Source organism: Moschus berezovskii, chromosome 5 (assembly GCF_049115385.1).
Source record: "Moschus berezovskii isolate FMDL1 chromosome 5, NW_MosBer_1.0, whole genome shotgun sequence".
NCBI classification, from domain to species: Eukaryota; Metazoa; Chordata; class Mammalia; order Artiodactyla; family Moschidae; genus Moschus; species Moschus berezovskii.
Window position 1 is genome coordinate 74,769,547 of NC_142464.1, and position 12,511 is coordinate 74,782,057.

The window sequence follows — 12,511 nt, forward strand, 5'->3', positions numbered from 1 at the left end:
GTGATCTCAAGTGACACACTCAGCAAATTCTTTCTTGAGTAAAGAGAAAAATGAGAATTGGGACAGATAAGTGCTAGCCCAGAATTATTTCTTTTTATTTGAATCTCATATGAAATAGACTGTTCACTCCCCCTACATACTTAGAATTTAACTTCCTTAAGAAAATATCATCGAAAATATCAACAAACAATTAAATAGTTACCGTTCTGGCACATCTTAGGTCTTAGAAGACTTCATTATTGGGCATAATTTTCCTGGTCAATCCAAACCAGTATCTTGGTGCCTGAGCACAATCAGAAGCAAATGGAAGAGCTCCCACAAAGTATGCAGAGGGCACAGCCATACAAATCCACTCAGCAGCTCTGAAGTCATCCACAAGTTCCTAGGTCCCCAGACTGCCTCCCCCACCCACACCCCCACCACATAAAGACAGAATGCCAGAGTGGGCTTGAGGGAGTTCACAAAGTTAGGCAGAAATTGTTTTGGGTTTATCACTTCAATATAAAATTACTAATGTCTAACTTGCTGAGTTATTCTGAAGATTAAATAAGATGATCTCTATCAGTACATGGCAAATTTTATTATCATTATTATTAGTGTTACCAGTATCCTTACTGTATGATACATAATTTCTTTACACTAGCTTATCTGGATAGGAAATATTGGATGGATACAGCTATAACCAATGCTCTCCCCCGGAAATACCACTGGAAATTTCTATTATTTGGGACAAATGAGACAGAACAGTGGCTATGAGTTTGTAATCAATCAAGAAAGCATTCAAAGCTTATCAACCAATCACAATAACTATAAAATAAAGAGAACATTCACATGATAGTATCAAGTAGCGAGTCTCAAAATGAGAGAGATAGCAGCACGGACTGTCATAATAGTCAATGACACTAAAAATAGTATTCACTGTGGTAGCCTTTGTTTCCAAATAAACTCACTGAATCCTCACAGCAACCTTACGCAGCAGTGACAATTCATCCTGTTGTAACACTTGAGGAAACAGGCAGAAATAACTCACTGAAGGCTCACAGCTAATAAATGGTAGACTTTAGATTACAACCTAGGCCACCTTGCTCCAGAGTCTGCACTTTTGATGTGGATGCCTCTTAATCAAAGGCATCATTAATGGGGCAATATTTTCTGTTGCAGAAATTATTTAGGAGCATAGGATAAAGATGGTAATACATGTGGAAGTGATTTTATTTTTATTTTCAATGATGTTAGCTCCTGAAACAGTAATATTATTTGTACAAAGGAAAGTTAAGGGACTTTGATCTGGTTCTCAGCCTCTAACTTTCTGCCCAGTCAGACTGTCTTAATATATGATATATACACCCAAGGTTAACTGAATATTCACTGCAATTAATGAGACAATGAACACAAAGCATTTAGCAAATTAATCTTTTGTTGGTAACACGGATGGACCTAGACATTATCATACTGAGGGGGAAGTAAACCAGACTGAGAAAGAAAACTATATATTAATAGGATATCACTTACATGTAGAATCTAAACACTGATAAAAATGAACTTATTTATAAAACAGAAACAGACACATAGACAGAAAAGAAACTTATGGTTACCAAAGGGGAAAAAGATGTGGGAGGAACAAATTAAGAGTTTGGGATTAACAGACACACTACATACATAAAAGAGATAAACAACAAGGATTTACTGTATACTCAGTATTTTGTAATAATCTAAAAGGGAAAAGAATCTAAAACAATATACATATATGTTTATATATATGTCTACAAATATATATCTGAGTCACTGTGCTATATAACTGAAACTAACACAATGTTGTAATAATGCTGTAAAGAGCAATATTGCATAGGAACCTGGAATATTAGGTCCATGAATCAAGGCAGTTTGGAAGTGGTCAAACAGGAGATGGCAGAGTGAACATCGACATTGTAGGAATCAGCGAACTAAGATGGACTGGAATGGGTGAATTTAACTCAGGTGACCATTATATTTACTACTGTGGGCAGGAATCCCTCAATAGAAATGGAATAGCGATCACAGTCAACAAAAGAGTTCGAAATGCAGTACTTGGATGCAATCTCAAAAATGACAGAATGAACTCTGTTCATTTCCAAGGCAAACCATTCAATATCGCAGTAATCCAAGTCTATGCCCCAACCAGTAACGCTGAAGAAGCTGAATTTGAAAGGTTCTATGAAGACCTATAAAAACTAACACCGCCAAAAGATGTCCTTTTCACTATAGGGGACTGGAACGCAAAAGCAGGAAGTCAACAAACACCTGGAGTAACAGGTAAATTTGACCTTGGAGAACAGAATGAAGCAGGGCAAAGGATAATAAAGTTCTGCCAGGAGAACGCACTGGCCATAGCAAACACCCTCTTCAAACAACACAAGAGAAGACTCTACACGTGGACATCACCAGATGGTAAACACCGAAATCAGATTGATTATATTCTTTGCAGGCAAGCATGGAGAAGCTCTATACAGTCAGCAAAAACAAGACCAGAAGCTGACTGTGGTTCAGATCATGAACTCCTTATTGGCAAATTCAGACTTAAATTGAAGAAAGTGGGGAAAACCACTAGACCATTCAGGTATGACCTAGATAAAATCCCTTATGACTATACAGTGGAAGTGAGAAATTGGTTTAAGGGACTAGATCTGACAGAGTGACTGATGAATTATGGACGGAGGTTCTTGACATTGTATAGGAGACAGGAATCAAGATCATCCCCAAGAGAAAGAAATGTGAATAAGCAAAATGGCTGTCTGAGGAGGCCTTACCAATAGCTGTGAAAAGAAAAGAAGTGAAAAGCAAAGGAGAAAAGGAAAGATATAAGCATCTGAATTGCAGAGTTCCAAAGAATAGCAAGTAGAGATAAGAAAGCCTTCCTCAGCAATCAATGCAAAGAAATAAAGGAAAACAACAGAATGGGAAAGACTGGAGATCTCTTCAAGAAAATTAGAGATACCAAGGGAACTTTTCATGCAAAGATGGGCTCAATAAAGGACAGAAATGGTAGGGACTTCAGAGAAGCAGAAGATATTAAGAAGTGGCAAGAATACACAAAAGAACTGTACAAAAAAGATCTTCATGACCCAGATAATCATGATGGTGTGATCACTCACCTAGAGCCAAACATCCTGGAATGTGAAGTCAAGTGGGCTTAGAAAGCATCACTATGAACAAAGCTAGCGGAGGTGATGGAATTCCAGTGGAGCTATTTCAAATCCTAAAAGATGATGCTGTGAAAGTGCTGCACTCAATATGCCAGCAAATTTGGAAAACTCAGCAGTGGCCACAGGACTGGAAAAGGTCAGTTTTCATTCCAATGCAAAAGAAAGGCAATGCCAAAGAATGCTCAAACTACCACACAATTGTACTCATCTCACACGCCAGTAAAGTCATGCTCAAAATTCTCCAAGCCAAGCTTCAGCAATACATGAACCGTGAACTTACAAATGTTCAAGCTGGGATTTAGAAAAGGCAGAGGAACCAGAGATCAAATTGCCAACATCTGCTGGATCATCAAAAAAGCAAGAGAGTTCCAGAAAAACATCTATTTCTGCTTTATTGACTATGCCAAAGCCTCTGACTGTGTGGATCACAATAAACTGTAAAATTCTGAAAGAGATGGGAATACCAGACCACCTGACCTGCCTCTTGAGAAACCTGTATGCAGGTCAGGAAGCAACAGTTAGAACTGGACATGGAACAACAGACTGGTTCCAAATAGGAAAAGGAGTAGTTCAAAGCTGTATATTGTCACCCTGCTTATTTAACTTATATGCATAGTACATCATGAGAAATGTTGGGCTGAAGGAAGCACAAGCTGGAATCAAGATTGCTGGGAGAAATCTTAATAACCTCAGATATGCAGATGACACCACCCTTATGATATAAAGTGAAGAAGAACTAAAAAGCCTCTTGACGAAATTGAAAGAGGAGAATCAAAAAGTTGGCTTCAATCTCAACATTCAGAAAACTAACATCATGGCATCCGGTCCCATCACTTCAAGGTAAATAGATGGGGAAACAGTGGAAACAGTGGCCGACTTTATTTTTCTGGGCTCCAAAATCACTGCAAGTGGTGATTGCAGCCATGAAATTTAAGGACGCTTACTCCTTGGAAGGAAAGTTATGACCAACCTAGATAGCATATTAAAAAGCAGAGACATTACTTTGCCAACCAAGGTCCATCTAGTCAAGGCTATGGTTTTTCCAGTAGTCATGTATCGATGTAAAAGTTGAACTATAAAGAAAGCTGAGAACCAAAGAATTGATGCTTTTGAACTGTGGTGCTGGAGAAGACTCTTGAGAGTCCCTTGGACTGCAAGGAGATTCAACCAGTCCATCCTAAAGGAGATCAGTCCTGGGTGTTCATTGGAAGGACTGATGTTGAAGCTGAAACTCCAATACTTTGGCCACGTGATGCGAAGTGCTGACTCATTTGAAAAGACCCTGATGCTGCAAAAGATTGAGGGCAGGAGGAGAAGGGACAACAGAGGATGAGATGGTTGGATGCCATCACCGACTCAATGGTCATGAGTTTGGGTAAACTCTGCTAGTTGGTGATGGATGGGAAGGCTTAGCGTGCTACAGTTCATGGGGTTGCAGAGTTGGACACAACTGAGCAACTGAACTGAACTGAACACAATGTTGCAAATCAATTGTACTTCAATTAAAGAATTTAGCAGAGTGTATGGTTTCTAGTCAAGGCAATGGTTTTTCCCATGGTCATGTATGGATGTGAGAGTTGGACTGTGAAGAAAGCTGATCGCCGAAGAATCGATGCTTTTGAACTGTGGTGTTGGAGAAGACTCTTGAGAGTCCCTTATACTGCAAGGAGATCCAACCAGTCCATTCTAAAGGAGATCAATCCTGGGTGTTCATTGGAGGGACTGATGCTAAAGCTGAAACTCCAATACTTTGGCCACCTCATGCGACGAGTTGACTCACTGGAAAAGACTCTGATGCTGGGAAAGGTTGGGGGCGGGAGGAGAAGGGGACGACGGAGAATGAGATGGCTGGATGGCATCACCGACTCTGTGGACATGAGTTTGAGTGTACTCCGGGAGTTGGTGATGGACAGGGAGGCCTGGCGTGCTGTGATTCATGGGGTCGTGGAGAGTCGGACACGACTGAGCGACTGAACTGAACTGAACTGAACTGAATGGTTTTTCCCGTGGTCATGTATGGATGTGAGAGCTGGACTGTGAAGAAAGCTTATCGCCGAAGAATTGATGCTTTTGAACTGTGGTGCTGGAGAAGACTCTTGAGAGTCCCTTGGACTGCAAGGAGATCCAACCAGTCCATTCTAGAGGAGATCATTCCTGGGTGTTCATTGGAAGGACTTATGCTAAAGCTGAAACTCCAATACTTTGGCCACCTCATGCGACGAGTTGACTCACTGGAAAAGAGTCTGATGCTGGGAGGGATTGGGGGTGGGAGGAGACGGGGATGACAGAGAATGAGATGGCTGGATGGCATCACCGACTCGATGGACATGAGTTTGAGTGAACTCCGGGAGTTGGTGATGGACAGGGAAGCCTGGCGTGCTGTGATTCATGGGGTCTCAAAGAGTCGGACATGACTGAGTGACTGAACTGAACTGATAGCATTACATAATGGAAAGATGCATGTTTTCTTTTAAAAACAGTTAATAATCATGGCAACAACAAAATAAATCTCCCCTGTATAATAGAGCAACTGGGAGTAATAAGTATGTGCTAAGTGTGCCATATACCCTGTAATATGTACCACACATTATTCTAAATCTTCACTAGTTTAGAAAGTAGAGACATGTTATCACAATTGTAAGGATGGAGAAAATAAGTGGCAGATGTGGGTTTTAAAACCTGACCTACTGGAAAATAAACTTCACTACGTTGTTTTTTCTCTTCCATTTTCCAATCTATTTTCAATAGCTAAATTTTTTCAACACTTGCAATGTGCAGTTACTCTTTAAGTGAACCCTCGCAACTCTATGAAGTAGACAGTTCGACTACACTTGCTCAATGCCTTCTTGGGGTCTCTGCCCGGAGCACTAACCCTCCTCTAAGAGTTTCCCCAGTAGGATTCCAAAACCTAATACATCCCCATATTCAGGTCAACTGAGAACACTAAGATGGCCCTCATCAGAAAGTCTCTAAATGGTTTGGGGTGGGATGAGAAGTTCCCACTCTCTTCAATTCCTTCTTACCAGCATTCTTTCAGCTTTTGTGTGATGAGGGGTGTTATATCATGGCTTCAATCTGACTTTCTACCAAAGAGAAAAAAGCAATGGGAAGTTGGCATCTCTCATGGGGACTATACCTCCATTCCAGAGCAATTCTGATCATTTTCTTTCTTGTCCTACACCTGAATGCCTTTTCCACTCATAATCAATAGAAAAGAATAGAGAGATATTAAATTAAATACCATTATAACTAATTGTAATATTTTACAATCAGCCAAAAGCATGGCTGATATGCAGAGGCTTATTAACAGCTAAAAAAATTAAAACTTAAGTGTTCTGGATTTAATACAATGACGAATGATATATAGGAAGGCAGTATATAAATAAAAAGGAAAAATGTGGCATATTCAGAAAATAAGGTGTAGATACACAACAATGAGTTAATAAACTAAGCATATAATACTTTCAATTTAATGCATTTAAACTTTTTGTTCTTCTTCATTAAAAGGCAAATATTTCTAAGGCTTTCATATTCATTCATCAATGACTTTTGTTTTATTTTAAGCTCCCAGTGCATTTCATTTTAACACCTAGACATGATATTAATTCAATTACACAGCATTAAGCTGGGCACCCAAGAATATCACCCACAGTGAAATTATATCCAGATTCACACTTGGTCTTCACCTGCCAGTTCACAATAAAGGAAATCTGACGGAGACCCAAATGAAATGATGGGCTGCACTTATCCTCTCAAGCTTTATTACATTGTATTAGCTGATAAAAATGAAATCTTCTGTGATTCTTTACTTAGCACAGCCAGATATATTACTGTTTAATATTTTCTCAGAGATGATATCTAAAGGTTAGTCCCATGAATCACAATCAAAATGTAATGTGGACAAAAATAACCAAGAAATGAATTATAATTACCAAATACAGTTCTAGCTGGAACTGATTCCTTATTTATCCAGAATGAAACTTGAGAAAGAATTACTGTCATAATACATGGAATGTACGTTTGAATCATAAAATAACCCATCTTCCGTCTGAGGTGAAAGTAAACAGTCATAACAATATATTCACCTGTGAACGAAGTATGAGGAAAATTGTTATATTAATAGGTTCTGTGAGCAAATATTCAATGGTTTTATAATCATATTTCAGAATAACAAACAGTATTCTAGGCAAAGAAAGTATCTGCTCTGCATGACAGCACAAGCATTGAGAAATATGAAGTTCCCAATAAGGGGAAAACAATACTGAGCAGCATTACGTAGAAAAACATTTCTGTTGTTACATTGTGATTAAGCAATTTAGTACGTTGGGCTATAATTTTATAAAAATTCTTGCAGTGCTTTCTATTTTAAAGATCTAACACTGCAAAAGCAATTAGACTTCATTTTCAGCATTTTTAAGAGCAGGATTTAGAGTTAACTTTTATGGAAAATCACTAGAAAAAAAACATGAAAATACATACACACACCTGTATGAAAATATAAAGCCTCATTTTAGAAAGAACTGTAATACACAGCTATACATTATATATACATATATGTTTAGAGAAATGTTGCCTTACTGTCTTAGTTTCAGGAAAAAACTTTCTTTCTAAATGTGATATATGTGAAAAAAATATAAAGAAACACATATAGACCCATAAATAACATCCCTGAGTTCAGGTATGTTTTATTAGCATTTAGACAAAAACCTAAAAAAGATAGTAAGTAAATATATCATAAGATTTCTGGTAGCTCTTGATAATATTTTTAATATTACATCTGAAAGTAACATATTAAGAAAGGAACTCAGGAAGCAGTAGCCTTATTGTCAGACTGAAGACTCAAATCTTCCCAAAACATATTTTTAATTCCACTTACAGGCTGGAAAATAAATGTTTTCAAAAAATATTTTTCCTGGTGATACATATACATAAGGAATAGTTTAAGAATAAGCAATAATCAGCTATTTTTCTCCTACTGAATATGACAAAAACTAAGTCCTATGATTCTTTCCATTCACATCCCCAAAAGAAGCAGACCAAGAATCCTCAATAATAGCCATCCATCTACTCACATGACAGCTTTAATATATATCCTTAACATATTTTATAATTAAATTTTATATTTTGCCTTTACTTTTGAAAAGAGGATAGAGTAGCACCACAAAAATTGGGCAAGATGAAAAAAACAGATTTGGGGAAAGCACTAAAAAACATAGAAAATTCAGTGTTCAAAAAATCAATGATCAGATTTCCTACCTGAGAATTCTGTTGAAAATAGTTTTTATATATTTGATCATTGACTTTTTTTCTGAAAAAGAAAACCAGCTCATTTCTTGCATCTCACCAACTCAGAATTTATTTTAAACTAAAACAAGATTTAAATATAAATAAAGAGAATTCTCAACTGTGAGCTATGCATCAACTCTATTTCTGGAAACTTTTAGCTGGACCCTGAAAACACAAGATATTTCAATGAAGAAGCTAGTGCCAAGTTGGTTTAAATTATTGAATGTCTCACCCGTGATGGATTTGATAGTTTCACTTGATACGGTTTGCCCAATCAAGTCATACTGAACTAAGCTGGAAGACTCCTTTGGAACTTCCACTGATTTCTCAGGACCTTTTGTCCAGGTGTAAATCATCTCACTCTTCGGATAGGCATCTGTAGGACAGCAGAGAAGGTGGTTAGAGTCAGGGCTCCTTTTCCATCCGCACTGACAGTCAATGATTAAGAATACTACACATGTTCAAGAAAGATGGAATAAATGAAACAAGAATCATTATGATTTATTCAAACATGTTTAAGAATGAGAAAACTGTAGAGATTAAATAAGCAGTCTTGCAAGTGGGCATATTTCTCATTTTTATGCCAAAGGTTTAACAGGAGAGACCAAAACTAAGGCAACTAAAATATGATCTATGCATCAGTGCCCCTGGATATGTTTCCATACTAATAGAATAAACAGGTGAAAAGCAGAAATAACAACCCCCACGCCAAGTACTGTCCAACTGCTATTCCTTTCCCTTCTAACTCACTTCTAATACTTGACCAATATTGACATCTTCCTTCCTCATGCAGCTCTCCCAATTAGAAACATACCAGATGCTGCCTATAATAATATAACAAAAACAAAAAGCAAATCCTACTTTGGAAGCGATCTCCATGGGTCACCTATTCCAGACTCTGCCTCTGGGCAATACCCATGCTGTTTGGGAACCATTCTGCGGGTGACAACTGGCTGGGCAGTTTGTAAAGCTCTCCAGGGAACGTACTTACACAACCAATTCCACTACCTTTAAACTCTCACAATCAGAACATTTTCCCTTCCATCTTCAGCAAATCCCTCCCAGCGGCAATTCAAGCCCATTTTCTATTATTTGGTGTTCACTGCACATGGAGACCAGCTGCTTGCTTACCACAGCCTACCCAGAACAGATAGCTTGGCTCACACACAAATGAGTTCAAAAGAACCAAGATGAATTGTGTGCTGCCCTCTGCAAAGATTCCTAAAATGGCTAGAGCACAGTAGGCTCTCAGTGAAAATGTTTATTCTACAAAAGGGGTTGGTACCTAGGGAGACTATCTCTACAAACAACTTTACAAAACAAACTATAAGGCTTGTGTTGTCATTTAGTGGTGTACAATCAGGTCTCAAGGTTTATCTTCTGAAGTATATTCGTGCTTAAATCATACATTTAAAGTCTCAGAATGCTAAGACCCTGTCCATGATATTTTAAGTCAGGTATCCTTTCTGTCCGTAAATTTTTCTGTTTTTATCTTTTCTCATCAATTCACTGGTTGGAGAGCAAAGGACTCACTTTAGTTTCAAGTTAACCCAACTTGAATATTGTGATTACTGTGGGTTATAAAAAGAATGGTGACTGCCAAGTCTCATTAAGTTAAGCAATAAGCAATAATAACAGCAGGCAACAGTTTCACAATCATTGTGACTGAGAATCTGAAGCAATAGTAAAAGTCAGCATCTATTTTTGGTAGATTCTGATTGAGTCAAATATTTGAGGCAGACATGAGAAGAGGCAAGTACATTTTGCTGCCATCTTTGAGAGGGGAGCTTGGGTAAAAGAGATTCCTTATTCTGTCCTACCCATTCATTTCATCCTTTTGCCTTCACCACCACAAAATATCCCAAATCCATGTGTCTAACACCTCCTCTGACACTATAATCTAGTCTAAGTCACAACCATCCTTCTATTAAGACACACAGCCTCCAGCTCTTCTCTGTTTCTACAACCCATTCTCCCTAGAATGAACAGAAAGCGTGATCTTACTGGGGCCAGAACTGAAAACTATTTGTACTATAATAATTTAAATTTCACTCAAGATAGCTCTAATCTAGGTAAAGTACTTTCTCAACCATCCTTAGTAAAACCTTCCAAAGGCATCCAATAGCACTTAGAATAACATCCAAACTAATTAATGTAGTCCATAAGGTACTATACTATCTTGTTCTGCCTACATATCAGACCATCCCTCCTAATCTATGTTGGTCATACTTCAGCCATTTTTATACTAACAGTGCTGCTTCTGTTATTTTAACCCAAGTCATGTCAGGAAGCCCTGAACCTTCTTTTGCTTTTTTCAAGTCTGCCATAAAGGTTTCTGCTTGTAACAGAAGCTGTTAAATTAAAAAAGAGAAAAAAATCATTTACTCTTTTTCTGATACAGTACCAACACAAGGAGTTCAGTGGCCCCTAAATTTCACCACTGATCACCAACCTATTAACTATGACTCAATCTACCTAGGCTATCTAGGTAGCAAATAGAAATAATTTTTGCTTCTGGTGAGGGAAAAGGGGTTGTTTTTACCTTTTAATTTAAATATATTAGGTAATAAACTGTCTCCTAAAGTCAAACCTCGGACAAGTCATTGTCATGGACAATGCTTTAAATGTTAGACTATGGAAAATCATGAACATACAAAAACATCAGCTTGCATGAGGTAACCATAAATCCTAACCACAATCTGATTGTAACTTACAACTCCCAAATTTCAAAGGGCAGGCATGGCCATCCATGGGGAAGTCCACCAATCTCATGGGACATTCTGCACTTATGGTGAGTCTATGATCGAAAAAAGGCAATTAAATAAAATCAAAACTTAAAAAAAAATAATTTTATAGGTTCCTCAATGAGGAAGAAGGAAGAAAGGAAGGAAAAAAGAAAGACAGGAAGGAAGGGAAGAAAGAAAAAACAGTTTAAAAAATTTAAAAAATGACTACCTCATTGTGTATAAAATTGTGCCATTTCTCATAATTCTAAAAAGCTTATTTGGAGCTGTCATATTATGTGAGACAGATTTTTTTCCATTCCTGAAGAAAGTATCAGGAGTCCATACTTTCGTTACCATCATATTGTTCAATCTCAAAATTTCAATGGGGCCATCATATTTTAGTCTTTTGTCAATCCATGTCTGTCTGAAGAACACATCCATTGTGTATTCCTAGGGAAGTTAGTTTGTGACACATTTAATCACAGATGATTACACATAAATATGCAGAAAAATGCATTAAATTCTAGATTTGCCCTCAGAAAAGACTACCCCAGATAAAAACAAATAGGAGCAATTTTTTAAAAAAAATTCAATGGAGCAAAAGGAGTCTCAGCAATTAAAGCATGTTATGTCCATCTGATACGTTAATTTTTTACATTTGTTAGATAAATTATCATACATATTAATCATTTGAGAATAATTACTCTAATTTAATAAACCTGCCAGCCACCAGGTAATTACAGTTGTACTTTTAAATCAAGTGGCAAAATTAGTTAATGTGTAACAAATAACATTGCATAATTCATCATAAAATTGTAGGCATCTCTTTAAGACAAAGTGAAGTATGCAAAGTATGTAAAAGAGAAATCTTATATCCACAGAATTTATTAACGTTCACCTAGGGCCATTTCTTTGACCTGGAAACTGACAATATTTAATATTAGGAAGCAAAACTGAATTTATCCTGACCAGGGCCTGATGTTCTACAGAAGTGGCAGGAGGGGTGGTGAGCAAGTGGGCCAACAAGGAATTCTAAATGCAATTAGGACTACAATATAGTTTCACACCAAAACCAATTACACTCTCTAATTTTCTCCTCTGCAGTAATTTTCTAAGGGAAAAAATATTACATACAACATTGTATTGTGGGGACAGAACATTCTTTTTTGTTGAGAATTACTCCAAACCAGAAAAATACCTCAAATATTACAGCTGAAATGCAAATTAAATGTCTCACTTTTTTAAACTTTTTAGGCTGTTCTTTCACTTTCTAGCTCTGTGTAATCGATTATAAGATAAATGTTAATTGCCCTCTTT

General features: G+C 37.3%; 1 protein-coding gene across 1 annotated transcript in view; it reads right to left on the minus strand.

Annotated features, from left to right (window-relative positions):
- Positions 1–12,511, minus strand: part of GABRA4 (gamma-aminobutyric acid type A receptor subunit alpha4) — a 75,908-nt gene that overhangs the window by 47,814 nt on the left and 15,583 nt on the right. The window contains 4 exon segments of the mRNA XM_088836049.1: positions 7,115–7,267; positions 8,701–8,844; positions 11,183–11,265; positions 11,424–11,644. Of these exon segments, the coding sequence (XP_088692175.1) occupies positions 7,115–7,267; positions 8,701–8,844; positions 11,183–11,265; positions 11,424–11,644 (601 nt within the window).